Below are 15,822 nucleotides of genomic sequence, written 5' to 3' on the forward strand. Positions count from 1 at the left end.
CTCTGAATGAAAAGCGCATCACGCGGCCTGCAGGTTCAGAGCACGCTCTGTGACGCTGCGCCTCTTACGCTATACTGCAGTCACACTAATACACACTTCCTCACATGATCCTCATTTCTCAGCACGTTATCCAGTCGTGCTTCTGCGTGGCCGGTGCGTCGCCGGTGTCTCTCCTTACTCCAGCGGAGAGGGGGATTGGGCGGAAGATGAAAGATGGGAAGCCTTACCTCCTCTGTGACAGCAAAAGGAGAGGCAAAAAAGGAGGGGGGGGGGACAGGAAGGCTGCACTTTTAAAGCGGGGGCGCTCCAGATTTCACAGGCAAATTCGGGCTCCACGGGCCTGGCAGAATAATGGGCAGTTCCATGTGCAGTGGTGGGGGGGGGGGGTGTGCATTTCTGTGTGAATCATTCCCTATGCTTCACTGCCGAGCCCCTGCCAAACTCAAATGCCACAGATCGAAGAAAACGAGACGCGGAATAGAAGGATCCAGAACTGGAGACCAGGATGCAAGAGAAGAAACCCCAACAGCATACTGTACAGCAATATCCCCCCCCCACCATCAGCTACACTAAGCACACCAGGTCAGGGGGCCAGACGTGCCCATCCTTTCACCCCAGCATGTATGCCACCTGCAGTTCAGATGAGGTAATTCACCAGAAGCTAAGCAGGTCTGGGCCGGCCCAGTACTTGGATGGGAGACTAACAAGAAAAGCTGGATTGCTGCTGAAAGAGATGTTGCAATGACCATCAGGTCAGTCTATCCTGTGGTCTGTGTGGATCGCAGTGTCCCAGTGCAGCAACAGGGACGCTGTGCTGTGAAATGGCGCTGCCCTTTGGATGAGATGTGAAACCAAGGTCCTGACTCCCAGGTCATAAAAGATCTGTGGGTATCCTTCAGAAGAGTAGGGGGATGGTAATTGTCCTGGCTAAAATTGCCAACTATGCCCCTGCACCTCCTAATCATCCTCTACATCAAGTTGGTAAATTCACTCCTGCCTACTGACACAGACTGGCTGCTGTTGTATCATCCGGGTGGGGGCTACACAGTGGTGGGGGCTGAAACGGCTCCCCATTGATTCTGTAAAGCACTTTGGGTGTTTGAAAAAGCGCTATATAAATGTAACATTCATTCAACCTGGAGTAACTCATCCAATAAGCATATAATCAAATGTGCTCTTTCTATCTTCTATTCTCTGGAATTGCACCAAAATTCAAACAATAGAAAATTCAACTGAAATAAAATTAAAATGCGGCACATTACCGAATTGGAATCATCATATTTATGACTTTGAATGTAAAGGGTATGAATGTGGTGAAAGATCAAACTCAAACATAAATTGTGTTATTTAATAATGTTAAGTATATGAATTTTCACATCTAAACTCAAACGATTCACACCAAACCTATCTATTCCCAAATGTCATTTCCAACTAAATGAAGCTTTTCGTTTGAAATGTTCAGCTTTGATTACCCACACTGTCTCCATCAAGGTCTGCTAGGAACCTTGGGGTAATGATAGACGTCCAGCTGACCTTAACTGAGCACATGAGAGTTCTCCTCATCTTGTAGATTTACCTGATATAACATCAGGAAGGTCAGTCCCTTCCTGTCTGAATATGCAGCTCAGCTTCTAGTCCAGCCATTTGTTGCTCCACAACCTGACTAGTGCAACTATCTACTACCAGGTCTACCCGTGCATCTGATTTTCACCCAACCTAGACGTTCTGACGTCACACTCCTCCTGGTCTCTCTTCCCTTGCTCCCGATTGGTGCTTGCATCAGGTTCCAGTCCTTGATGCTGGCTAATAGGTCCCTCATTGGCCAGGCACCCATCTCCACCACCCTGATGGTCACCATGTCCACCTTCAAGAAATAACTCAAGACCCATCTGTTCCATGACCTCTACTAACCTGATGTGCTTTTATGTTCTTTGAATGTTGCACTTGGTTCTTCCAATACTGCTTATACTTGTACCTGGGAATTCACTGGCATCTCTGCCTCGCTGCACTCATGCACAATCTGCTCCTGGACAGCATGAACGTTTGCAAATGTGCTCTTAGCATTGGCTAAATATGTAAATGTAAATGTCACAAATCTGCAGTGACACCGTATCAGAATTCTCCCCTTGATGTTCAGACTAATAGTAAAAAAAAAAAAAAGGTTTAATTTTTACGTTATTTATATATGAATTTTATCTCTTTTTAATGTTTTGTCACTTCTTTTTGCAATCATCAATATCAAGCAAATCGACAATATTGTAATCGTTTCTTTAACGGCAAAACTCACAAATGTTTCTGATTTTGGAATTTTCATCCCCTGAACCTAGTTTAGGAAATTAAATCACGGAACAGGTGTGCATGTTTGCATGGGCATGTATGTACTAGCTAATGAATGGAGCTATGTCTGGTCAGTGGTCAGATGGTTGTAGATGCAGTGTTTGATGTAAGCTGTCAGGTGGAACTCTCCCAGGCTTACACGACGATCAGCCCCGGCGAGCAACAAGGATCTTTCACAGTTGGAATCTACACACCGCTAATCACAGAGTGGAAACATGTCATTGTTTCTCAAGAGGAAAATAAGGCATGTGGTGGCATGATGAAAGCCAGGCCCGGACCCTCAGGGATGCCAGAGTAGGCCTGGCTCAGCCTACCCCAAGCTGGGCCCGTTCCGAGGCTGGGCAAAATGCCAGCCCACATCTTTTTTATTACTGCAAATAGGAAGGAAGCAAGTCAAGAAATTTTTTGGGAAGGACTTTTTGAAGACAAAGAGGAGCCTCCACAGCTTCTCAAGAAAACTCTGAGGCCAACATCTTAGAGCTCGAGTCGGGCCCAATCAAAGCAGCCCAATTGCTTACTCTCTAGTTACTCCAGCAATTACATCAGCCACAAAATAATGCACTCTCAGAAAAAAATGGTCATAATTTGTACCTTTGCTTGTCACTGGGGCTGTACCCTTGTAATTGTACCTTTTAAGATGGACTCTGTAGAAATGGACTCTGTAGAACATCCCAAAGGTATAAAATCAGACCAGACAAACTCTGTTCCTCAGAGTCCATTTCTGTACCTTACAAGGTACACTTACCTACAGCTGAGGGTACAGTTGGCAATTTTTACCTTTTTTTCTGAGTGCGGGTAGAGAATCCTGGCATCGTGAACAGAACAGTAAGTTATGATCAGGTCACTTAAGATCACTTGTAACCACATCGTACCATCTGGTGAACGTCGGTTGCAGGCGTGGCAAGGCTTACACCACCGAACAGCCCCATGTGACCCCAAACACGCTTCTGCCGACAGCGAGGACGGACCCTATGCCGGCGTGACGAACGCCCAAACTCGCCTGGAAGCCGGAATATGCCGGGGTGGGGGGGGGGTTCGCTAGATCGATGGGAGACGTGTGCCGGGGATGACGTCTGGCTGCATGTATCCCACCAGAAGTACCTCTCTGCGGTTCTGGGTCCCGGCACACCGGTGGTGCTCCAGTGTGAATTATTTAGCAGGTTTTCATCAATAACCTGTAGGTGCTGGTCCTCCTGGGTCTTCTGAAAGACGTCAGACCTAAAAATCCAGCATAAAGAAATAATCATACCTCCATTTAGATTAAGTAGTTGGAAGATGGATGGATGGATGGATGGATACAGTATATAACAGTAGACATACTTGAATGTGACTACCATCGTTATGACTCCACTGTACTTTCATAGGAGTCATAACTGCATTAGGAGGAATGCACTGTAAACATGGCGACCATATGGTGTAGCTCTTGGAAGCAGGCTGACCAGCTGTTGATTCAGAGGATGACGAGCGGCTCCGGAGTGACACGTGGAAACCCGACATCACCAGCTTGATAAGATATGATGGAGAGGAGAACGGGTCCGGCCGGCTCGCTCGCCTGTCGCTCTCGCGCCGAGTCACACTCAGTGGGCACAGAGCAGAAACCGTGAGTGAGAAATCCACTCTGCGCCCTCTCTCTCATTTCCCTGGCACGCTGCGGCCAGGACGGCTCATCCCGGGCTGCTTATAGTCTATTCGCCACAGATCTATCTGCCGACCTTTCTGAGGGCCAATCATGCATCTTCCAGTGAGTCTGGAGAAGACTGCCAGTTTTCTAGGCTTGATCAAAGCCTGTTTTTTTTGTGTGTGTGATGACTGTTGTACCACACCCTCAACAGCCCATAAGCTTATGACCTTCTCGTCTGGATACAGACTGGTAACCCTGCAGCGTCTTCCCTCGTCTCATGAATGATCTTGCACGCCACCCTCAGCCCGTCCCCAGTGATTCGGAATCACGCATCGGTGTGCTGCATTGAGCCGTGAAATGTCATATCTCCATGCGCACGCAGCCTTACACTGTCACAGCTTATGCTAGGAACAACCGAAATCCACACCCACAATCCCCTTGCAAAATTATTATTTTTCCATCTATCCATTTTTCAGTTGCTTATCCAGGTGCAGGGCTGTGGGGTTGGTGCAAGTTTCCGTGACGCTTATGATAGTGTCATATATGTACACCTTACTTCACTAGTTAACACGCGCGTAATATTAAAACGCACAACAATATGCTGAGTTTCATTCAACAGGAAATTTGTGGAACTACCATTGTTCGTAAACGGAAGAAAATATCGAGGAACGGTTTTTCAGCATATACAGAACACACACAATATAATAATTTGCAGAGGTAGAAAGTTCAGGTTCAGAAAGTACAAATCCAGGCCAAGATTTTGTTTCAACCAACCAGTTGAGCATGAAGAGTCACGTTCACAGAGTACTCAACTGGTTGGTTGGAGAAAAAAAAGCCTTGGTCTGGATTTCTGAACCTGAAATTTCCACCTCTGATAATTTGTGATGTGTGGTCGACATGAGTGTCCTGTCAGAGCTCTGCAGTGTTTTCACCTATAATGCGATAGTTGAAAAATATCAAATTCACACTATAGAAACAACAGCGATCATGGGGAAAAAATAGTTTAAAAAATCCATAACACACAAATAAAAAAGACAAGAATCTGGAAAGAATGATGTTCCGGATATAGAAATTTGCTTTGTCATTGATGTTTGATTGTCTTGATGGTGCGCCAAGTCGATTCCTTTATGCCTGATGCTTCTCACGATATCACATGTCCTCTCATTATATTCAAAAACGCTATTATTTCAAGCTTCTTATTAATTCCTTTTTGCACTGACTTTTTGGCTCTTTTGAACCAGGACATGTTTTGGGGCGTTAGATGAGTGTGTTTATTATGAAGGCTACAAATGCTGAGAAATAGCAAGACAACACTTATTAACACGTGCCATGAACTTAAGCAGTAACTAGGTGTTTCATGTCTGTGCATTCCATGTTCTCCTAAGCGAGCTGGGTGATGCTCTCTCCGTTGATGAAACTGTACATAAACGAGAACATGGCGCTGAATTGTAATTGTTCCCTAATATGAAGAATACACCTTATAGGAGAACATACTGCATAATCGGCAGGGTGTGACTGCTGAGGCACACGCCAGCTGTTTTGGACATGGACAGTAACCCGTGGCCCCTCACACCAGGGGCCCCACTGGAAGCTGCGCGGAGGCTGCGGCGTGACGTCGCGACGCCCAGCCGTCCCCCCGCAGCTGATTGGTCGCACTCGCCGTCCAATCGCGGAGAGGCTGCTCGCCGTCGCAAAGTTGTTAACCCCGTAGCGGAGTGCTCTTCTGCCTCGGTCAGCTTCTAATCTTCTTCAAATGACGGTCTTATAGCCCCCTCCTCCCTTCGCTTCATCTACATCACAGTTTACGGCTACGCGGAGGCTTACTAACCTCCAGGAGAAGCCGATCGCGGAATATTTCCGAACGATGATCAGGATGGTGTTTAACACTCGGACTGCATGGCGTTTGCTGTCCGCGGAGCCCCGGCTGGAAGCCCTGCCTGCTCCCTTTCTCGTCTACTTTAAGAGGGATTGTCATCACCCACCCTGGCCGATCTGCTGGTAAGTTTCATTTTTCAAATGGCTTTTAACAGCCTTTTAATGATCGGTTGAGTATATGAGTCTCTATGGAGGTAGCGCTAGCCGGCTAGCTAATTCCGCCCATGGTGTCGCGTCAGTCCTCGATTTTTGGCAAATTTAACAATAAAGTGATTTATTTCTCGTATTTATATTTTTTTTACCTGGCCAGGTTGGGGTAATTCAGTAGTATTTCGTTCTCCAAGCTTAAGGTAATTCCTCTATGACCGAAAAGGAAAACTTCAATCCGTCCTGTTGGACTTTTTTTTCCCATCTCCGTGTCCCCAGCGCAGTATGCGTAGTGGCGTTACACTGTTACAAAGTAATCTTTGTCTGGTTACTTGTTTCCAAACCATCCTCTTGTCGATTGCTATGCGTTCCTTTTTCATTAATACTACATCCGACTTGAGATCAAACTAATACGCAGATCGCCAGCATACTGAATAGTAGTTATTTCTCTTTTTTTTTTTGCTTACAAGACGGGGATTGCCCTTGCTGGGGTAGATAAAGGTGGAGGTTGACATATTTAGCGAGGCTTGCATTAAGTTATAACCTGTGCATGATCCGTACATAGAGATCGCCGCCTTCACGTTTGATCGCTGCCCTTGTGTTGTTGTTGTTTAGTTTTGTGGTTGATCGCTTTTTTATTTCCTTGGTGGTCCACCGTGGACTGCTGTCATTTTGTTTCCTTATGGGTTTTAGGTCTCGTTTCACACGGTGGAGGGGGGGGGGGAGCGGCGATCTGCTTTTTGTTTGCATCCATCTGTGATGGTGGCGCTGTCGCCCATAAGTCTACATTTTAAATGTCTTTTTCCCCCTTTTAACTCGCAGTAAATAGAAACGTGATATTTATATACAAATTGAAAGGCGCTAAGTGTTGGCTTGGGGATCATCTTGAGCTTAAGCGACGGCTTTCCGGCGTTTTCTTTGCACTCTGATTAGCTTTCTTTGCCTGATTATCGCGGGGATGCCCCTGGGTGAGACTAGCGCCCATGATCTAATTGTAGTTTATACAGTATTTAGTACAGGCGGGGCTACACGCTGTGTCTCTCTCGATCTGCAGTTTCCCCATTTCCTTGAAAACCGTAAATAAGGGACGATGAAAGCGTCCTTCCTCCGGACATTGGTTTTTGTTTAGTTGGGAATTAAATTTCATTCTGTAGATGCAGCATTTCGCTATGGTGGCTACAGCATAGATGACTGTTAGTTTCTTCTCCATGTAGATGGCTTCCCTGTCCTATCCTATCGGCAGGCTACTACCCCTTCGACGCTCCCTTTATTATAAAAATATGCCCCCGTCAGTAAAATTTCCGTCTATTTCCTGCCCATCCCCCATCCAGCCCCGTTTTCTGTATCGGTTGTCTTTCTCCCGCAGTCCTTAAATTTGACCTAATTTAATTTGGTCAAGTCTCTTCGTATAACAGAAACCCGACAATATGTTCCCTTTTGACTGACGTTTCTAGAAACAAAGCCAGTCTCAATCTTCCTTCCTGTTCTTTCAGAACTAGTACTGTACAAGTAGTCTTGACTATTATCCATGTAGCTACGTTTTTGGCAAAGTTAATGTAAAAAAAAAAAAAAAACAGGTTATTTGTCTGTGTTTTTTCAACGTGCTGGTACTATTATTCGTGATTTTAAAATATCTGTCTGCTCCCCCACACCAGTCAGTGTTTGGTAAGTTTCCATGCACTTGAAACCAAAAGGGTCTGTTCAAGGTGTCGCCCTAAATTAGCCTTAAATTGGTGCTGTCAGGGCGTGAAGTCGCTACAACAGCACAAGCGAATGTGATTCCTGGCTCGGTCGCCTGTCGCCGAGCACACCGTGTGCAAAAGTACAGTTAAGGGGACTCTTAAATTCCCCCTCTTGCATACATCCGACTTTATTGTCATATACTGTAAAATAAGGGACACAATCCATCCTTTTGAAGGGTGGGGGACTTGCTACCTCACCATATGCCAGATTGGATGTTATTTGATTTTAACTTCTCCTGGAGACTGGTATTCATATTCTCTAAGACGCATACTCGTTTGGTGGTGTGGTGTTAAGGCTAGAGCTGTCAGTCACGCTTTTTTTATATATATATATATAACGAATATGTCATGGTATTTATCTCTAAGAGGGTTGTTTATGGGCTTAGAATTATTAGATAGAACAGCAGATAGAACACCGACAGCAGAATTGAACAGAACAACACGATGGGTTGTAACCAACAAATCCATCAGGATGACTGTAGTTGTGCACCTCTTACTGACTAAGGATCACTTTGCTTAAAGTGACATTTTGTCATGTTGACCACTGTATGCTACAGTTTCCCTTAAATACTCATCCTCTCCAGCAGAGTCATTGATGGCAGACTTGCCTGATCACTGCACCGCTGGGTCTTCTGGTGGTCTTTACCCTTTCTCAATGGTTCTGCTTCGGTTTGATGCGTGGTTACACAAATGATGAGCTCCAGGTTCGGCGTCATGCGTTCTGCCCGACTGTCTGTGTCGTGTGCAGAGCTTGCGTGATTTTGACTGCTTTCTGTTGGTCTCTTCCACTATTAAATATGTTAAGTCTTGTTTGGTGTTTTGTTCTGTGGTATGTTTAAATTTTGACTCTCAGGCAAAAGTCCACAATGTCCAATTGTTGAGATGGGTAATCTTGGGTCTAGTGCGTTCGAGTTTGGCATGTCACATTGGGGTGTTAATACTTGAGTAGTTTGGGTTTATGCTCCTTCAATGATAAGGATGTAGACTTTCAGTGAACTTTATTGACTGTTAAAGCCTTTCAGCTCAGTCCAGTCTTTTCACGCGTAACATGGAACTGTTTCATATACAATCTTTGCTTGGTTGTCTGCTGCTTTAGCGACGATCTCAACAACTGTTTACTGCGATCTAGTGGTATCAGCCGTTCTTTCTCTAAATGGTGTTGGTCGAGCACCCTGTTGCTTACGAGTATTAATTCTCGAAAGCTGGTATCTTGAAATCCATAATGTGTGGGTCTGCCGATATATTTCCAAAGTAGACATTCTGCCCTATCAGATTAATATTCCTTCTCACATTGGTTTCAAGGGTGCAGAAAGATGAGGTGACTGTGGATTTCAGATAAGGGGAGTAAACGGCTCATGTTGAGGTGTACGGATGCCTGCTGAGCAGAGTGAGATCGCATTGTCCTTCTTCACCATTGTGCTGGGTGCAGCAAAGGATGTGCGTATCTGTCTTTGAGGCTTATCTGCATTTTTGTCACATGGCCACAGAAGGTAAGGAGGGGGTCCAGACTCCAGACACTTGAGCATTATCGACCAACCTAGCAGATGGCATTTTCCTGTTCCCCTCCACCACCACCACCTCTTATTTTCCTTCCAGAATAAGGTGCAATTTGTGAATTATTTGAACCTACTTGCATGAGGCTGGAGTGTCTCCTGGGTCCTAGACGGCTGACCGTCAGCGTCTGATTTCTGTCCACCGCGCCGGAGTCGCCTTCTTGACCTTAGTTGCGTGTGAAGTTAAAACGGTAAGGAAGCGAAGGCGGAGTCGCTTCCCATTTCCTTTCGCGGTGAGCGATACCGTGTTTGCGTGTGTATTTATAGCCGAACATCGGCCCAGGTCACGTCAGCGGTTGGCCAAACTCCGAATTTGCCAGTTTCTGGCTGGGGCCCAAGGCATTACACATAAGACCAGTACTGGGGGGGGGGGTAGTGAATCTCCGGCCATTTCCAGTGCTGTGTGTATGTACAGTTTCGCCAAAGTAAGGAGGGTGAGGATTGCGATTAAATGGATTCAGCCGGTTTGCTCGATCACGACGTTCCCTGTGTCTGATCTTGGCTGTGCACCAGGATGTCTGTGCCCTGGGGTATATCACCATGAGCCTGTGCTGCTCGACTAAACCTGTGCACTGCGGGCTGAAAGCACATAAGCTACATCTGTTTAAGTGCTTCTGTCCCAACCCAGTGGGGATACAATAAGCCCCTTTTCTTTGTTTGTAGGGTTTCTATTGGGCTTGCTGTAAAACAGGGGGATGTGAGCCATTGCTACTATGGGGTAACTCTTCTTGTAGCTCTGTTGTGTGGTCTCTGTATGTCGTTCACCCTGTCAGATTGCCCGTGATCTTCTGTGGGGTCTTGTCTGATCCTCAGGTGAAGGCATTTTTGTTTCCGTATTTGCCGTTCTCACTCGGTACTTTTCCTGCGGTACTTCAATATCTGCTTGTCCATTCTAACACATTCACTCAGTTCTTCCAATAATGCTTTTATATCTCGGGAGCCTGTTCAGTGCGCTTCAGACGGCCCCTGTACAGATTCAAATTGATCCATTTGCCCCCCAAAGCAACGAGCTATATCTTGTTCTACAGACCTCTGCAGATTTGTATTTTAGCGATGATGCGATCAAAAATGAAAAATTCCTGCTGGGATTGTGCTCCAAACTGCAACAGATCAAGAGTGCAGATACCAGAAAATAACTGAAGTAGACTGAAATAAATGCATTTAAGCATTGACTCCACAGCACTGATCCGAAGGGCTTTGTATGGAACCAATCATGTCATATGTTTATGTACATACACACACACACACACACACACACACACACACATACACACACAACTACTGTACATTTAAGTTTCCTTAACTGGCATGATTTCCAATATTATTGCCATGGTGAATCTATATGGAATCTATTAGGGATTTTGCTTTACCTGTATACATTTAATTACAAACTTAATTCTATTACAGGTAATTCACATTTTTGGCCGCAGACTAAAATAAATAGCTATAAATACTGTAACGCTGAACGGTTGTATATGGAGGATTGTTGTGTTATAACTTCGTAACCGTTAGTGAGAAGATTATGCACCGTTAACAATGGTTCCCCCTCAAAACTCTGCACAGCGATTCTAGTACTGAACAAAATTGTATAATTTGCTACCTACTGGAACATTGCATCTGTTTCAGCTACAGTGCGGCGTAGTGCCGTCCCACACTTCATCATGTATATGAAATTACAGTATTATACTCTGGTTGGAGGCATCTAAACCTCCACTTTTTCTATTTAAGGTCTATTTAAAGACTTGTCAGGTAGCTTGTTGTGTGTTGAGCTAATCTGGTAAGTGGCATGTAAAATAATCACCTGACCCCTACGGATAGATCAGCTATCTGGTTACATCCAAGGAGGCTTAACCTTTTGGTTTGGCCTGAATTAATGTATCACTATAGGCCAACTTTTTGGTCAAAGGCCCCCCCATCAGATTTTTCTTCGAAGTCAGAGATCCGGAACGATTTTCAGTAGCGAAACAGCATTTCACGAACCTTAATGAATTAAGCATAACCTTCAATGTAGACATCAATTGCTTGCAGACTGTTTAGACTGTCTTTGTCAGGGGGGGGGGGTTATGGTGAGTTATGTGTGTGTGAAAGTTCTACATTTTGTATTTTGTACTTCAAACCGCATTAAGACTTCTGGCGTTAACCATATTGGCATATGGTACATTATGGGCTGGGTCCGGATCAATTTGCAATTCGGTCCAGATCCAGACCTCATTCCGGACTTCGATGACCCCTGCTACAGTATAGGCAGTAATAATAATTGTGGCCAGTGGAAGAGTTTGCGTCTGTTTGGACCAAGCCGAACAACCTCCAACTTAATATTTAAGGCGTGCATGTGAACAGACTGGCCAATGGTCACTTAGCTGACCGGCCAATGGAGGCGAAGTGAACAAAATGCCCTTCCCCCCCCCCACCCAACATTTCATGGGCATGGGTGGTCTATCAGGCCTGAAATTTATACCAAAAGTTTTCATCACACCAGCAGCACTTTGCCAGGTTAATTTCAGAACATAATGGTGAAACGAAAAGGTCGGAACACCCATTTATTTGTGCCTGATTGTGTGAATCTAGGATTTGACTTGGCAACCCGGCAGGGCTGCCATGCTCAATCTGAAGAAGTACTGGATGCCAGATTTGCCGTGAGTGGGTGGGTCCTGACTATGTACACAATATGTACCAAGATAGGGGCCACACTTGCCTGTGTTCACAACACAGGCAGCAGTCCCAGTGCAAGCACAGCCTTTAGGTCAGGGATGGGCAGCCTTATCCTTAAAGGGCCAGTGTCTATGCAGGTTTTTGGGATAACCTTTAGGTCAGCTGTTCAAACCCAGGTGTGCGGACTCTTCAGCCAATCAGTCCTCTAATTAGTGACCTAATTGGGGAGTTGCAGCAAAAACCTGCGTACACACCGGCTTTTTCTGGGTAAGATTGCCCACCCCTGCTCTAGGGGCTTTGCTAGTCCCAGTATGCTTTCATCTGTGTGCTAATATGGGCCCCTTTTGCTGTTTTGGTTCATCTCCCCAGTCCCGCCCCAATTCTGTCACTTGGTGAAGGGGCGGAGTTTCACATACTGTGCGGAAAAAAGAGGTTCACAGAAGAGGTATCCCTGCTCTGTGCAAAATATGCCTACTGTGGTTTTGAGGGCTTCAGTTTCACGTGTTGTATGGTCAGTTCCCCAGAAGGGGGTGCTAATTAGCCTCCGTTAGACTCTGGTCCCCAAAATTGAAATATTCATCCTGGCAAACGAAGCGAACAGGAGTTTTTAGCTGACTAAGTGTGTCTAAAGTGAGGTTTTTTCGGTTTAGGTTGGCTGCGAACTCCTGTATGACAGTTACTGCAGTGGTTAACCTGCACTCGTTCAGTTTCGTTTGCTGGTGCAGCTGTGGCCTACTAGCTGATTTACATAACCACAGCCTGTTTGGGTATATCTCGCCGGGCTGGGTCAATACAAACTTCATGCCTTTGCTGCATATTCTGCTGGTCTCTAACTTTATGCCACAAACACATCAAGTGTGATTTTCTGTCGAAGAGCCTGTTATATTTTGGGAAACTGTAAGAATGAGGTCTCCCAAAAAATAAATATGACCTCCATATCTGCAACCTTGCAATAATATTTGCATTCTTCTTTTATTGTATTTTGAAGGTGTGTTACATATTGTGTTTACTTGGGTTTGTGGATTGTGTTTCCACAAATATAAGAATTCAGTTTTAAGCTCATTCAGTTTACAGTTCTGACATCCATGCTTCTCCTTTTCTACAGATAACTAGGATTTCTCCAGTAATGGATGACTTGGTGGGCCCGGAATGTTCCTCAGGACTAATCGCTCCCCAGTGGTTTCACCTACTGGTCAGAGGTAACAGTTATTCTGGCATATACTGGGTTGATCTGTTTCCCAAGTACTGAATCCAGATGATGGTGTAGTTTGTACAAACATCAGCTGTTTCTCCGTCTTCAGATGGTAGACGTAGATATTGGTCGCCTCTGTGAGACCAAGATTTTAGTGACTTAATCACGAGGAACATTCACAGCTCCAGGCATTTAGAGACGCCTGACCAGGGTCAGTTTGGACCAAGAAATTTGTTTGCCCACTCATCAGGCATAATCATAGGCAGATTTAAAAGCATTTGTTGATGTTTGTATACACATTTGGGGGAAAATGTAATTCAATTCCCAGCATTTAAGAGGTTTTGTGAGCATGCTATACGTGGAGGAAAGATGCTCGTTTGCCCAGAAATTGTTTTTATCTTCTAAATCTAAGAAATCTCTGTGTACATTTTGGAGGCTTTCAAATCTTACCTCATTCTGTGTAATTATTTATATATTCTCTCCATGTCATGCATTTCACTATTTAGTGTCTGAATTCAAGGCCCTCAAGTTTCACCAAAAGTTTGGGGTGACATTACACTAGGGGCAAAACATGTGTCTCGCGGTCAATGCATGACCCTTTAATCGGATTGTGGTCTTTACTCTTCCGCCTTGTCTGCATTCCCATCTGTGTGTGCATCCATGTAATAACATGCTTGTGGCTGGATCACATGCAACTGTGCGTGCGCATACATGCGTGCACACCCTGAAATGGACCGGCATTCCATGCGTTGTGTGTTCCTGCACAGCACCCTTTGCTGCCAGCGATTGGTCCCAGGTTGTCCAGGTTTCAGTTCTAATGATTTACACAAGTAATCAAACGCCAGCGACTAGTGGTCTTTTTTTTTTTTTTACCTGCATTATTGACCATTTCTCTTCAGTTTTGAAGTCGTCCCGGGGGGGGGGGGGTGGTGGTGGTGGTGGTGTAATGCTAAATTGTACCAGATGAGGGAGACATTTCCGAACATTGCGACGCCGCATGGACATAAACCCTCCAAGATAGAATTTGTAGCTGTAAATCTGCAGAAATGTTTCCTTTCTTGCCGTCCTGCTCTATAATAGGCGTCTATTAGCTAATATCGAGACGGCACGTTTTTAATGTAGTATTTTAGTGAACTCGTGAATTCGTGAGTGATCCATGCCTAGGCATGTGCGAGAATTGGGAAATTCCCAAGTTGGTATATGTAATTACAAGTTATCTGCTATTATTAGTGTATTACATCGCACGGCTCATAATTTAGGATGTTTGGAAATAATTTGTCAGGCCGTAAGAAAAGGATACATTGGAATAATTCCGAGAAAGTTAATTAAGACAGAGTGAGACCCGCGTCTCCACCACCAGGATGAGAGTTGCAGGTATGAATAAATGGGGTGACTGTCTGGGGTGCATGTTTATGATGAGCGTGGCGCGCATCCTCACGAGCTCTTTCGGACGGGTGGAGGGGGCGTCTTTCGCCGCGCGTGTGACAGTGCGGGGAGCGCCCCCCTCCCCCCCTCAGACGCGAGCGCGCACGCGCTTGGGGCCGTGCGGGAATGGCTGCCGGCTGGTCTGGGGGTTGGGCCGCTCCTAGCGAACGGAGAGTTAAAGAGTTTTTAATGTCCGCCATGTTGGCCATGGCGTATTGAACCAGGGAGAGAGGGGAACGACTGTAAAAAAAAAAAAAAAAAAAAGAGAGACCGAAAGAGAGCGACCAAGATCCGGGCCTTTCGGGCTCCTCTCGCATCGCCGTTTGCGTGTGTGTATATTTACCAGTCGAACAAGTGACTGTCGGAGATCGCCACAGACCCATCCATGAGAACTCTAACTGGGACAGTTGTGAATTATAGGGGATCGGATAGATTTATTCTGTATCTCGAATTATAAAAAAAATGAGTAAATTGTCGTTTCGGGCACGGGCGCTGGACGCTTCCAAGCCTCTACCCGTCTTCCGCTGCGAGGACTTACCCGACCTGCACGAATATGCCTCAATTAACCGGGCAGTGCCGCAGATGCCGACTGGGATGGAGAAAGAGGAGGAATCGGTACGTTACACGGTTACAAAAAAACCTACAGTTTGCAGTATAGCCCGGTTTTCGCATTATCGGGGGCGCCCCTCTCTTGTCTGCGCAAGTTTGCACAAAATGGCTGCCGTTTCTCCTTCTCGCAGAAAGGCGCTATTTCGCCGTCCAGACGCCGACCCGGGTCGGTTTAGCGACCATTTTCCGAGAGAATGAGGCGTACTGGTTCCGAAATGTGTGCTTGGTGCCGGTTGTCGCGGTCCATTTCGCTTGGAAACGGTTTACAAAGTACAAAGGGATCACGTGACCACGCCGAAATCCGCCATTTTGTTCGAGACTCGGTTTCCCCCCCTTTGGGTGGGCCGTGCGGCGACGCCGGCGGCGGACGCTCGGTGGCGCCAGAGAGCCGGCGTGGAGTCCGCGCGGCTGGGGCCGGCCGTCAGCCGAGTGACAGCTAGCGTGCGCGGCCGCGAGCCCATCCGGCGGCTGCTTGCAGAGCGACTAACCGCCTTGTCGGGCAACTGCTACCCAGTAAAACGATAAGCAGGCCTTGGATAACCGAGAGGTGCGGAGATACTGGGAAATACCGGGGTCTATGCTGGCTTCGGTGCTCCCGTATTAACGCGTTTGGTTACCTGAGGGTTTTGTAAGAAGTTAGATGAGGCGCTCGTGCGTTTCTCATTTGTG

At 46.0% G+C, this 15,822-nt stretch overlaps 1 protein-coding gene across 2 annotated transcripts in view; it reads left to right on the forward strand.

Moving 5' to 3' along the window:
• Positions 1-5,640: 5,640 nt before the first annotated feature.
• The window catches only part of LOC111857818 (enhancer of polycomb homolog 1-like), a 29,294-nt gene continuing 19,112 nt past the window's right edge, over positions 5,641-15,822 (forward strand). Inside the window, exons 1-2 of one of the 2 annotated variants that reach the window (XM_072710873.1) lie at positions 5,641-5,956; positions 13,033-13,126. Coding sequence is in view for 1 of the 2 variants with exons in the window: in XM_072710872.1 (XP_072566973.1) it covers positions 15,007-15,159 (153 nt within the window). In the remaining variant the exon portion in view is untranslated. Of the gene's footprint in view, positions 5,957-13,032; positions 13,127-14,653; positions 15,160-15,822 lie in introns of those variants that run through there. The other variant, XM_072710872.1, reaches the window with a different exon arrangement.

The sequence above is a fragment of the Paramormyrops kingsleyae genome, chromosome 4 (assembly GCF_048594095.1).
Source record: "Paramormyrops kingsleyae isolate MSU_618 chromosome 4, PKINGS_0.4, whole genome shotgun sequence".
In the NCBI taxonomy this organism is placed as follows: Eukaryota; Metazoa; Chordata; class Actinopteri; order Osteoglossiformes; family Mormyridae; genus Paramormyrops; species Paramormyrops kingsleyae.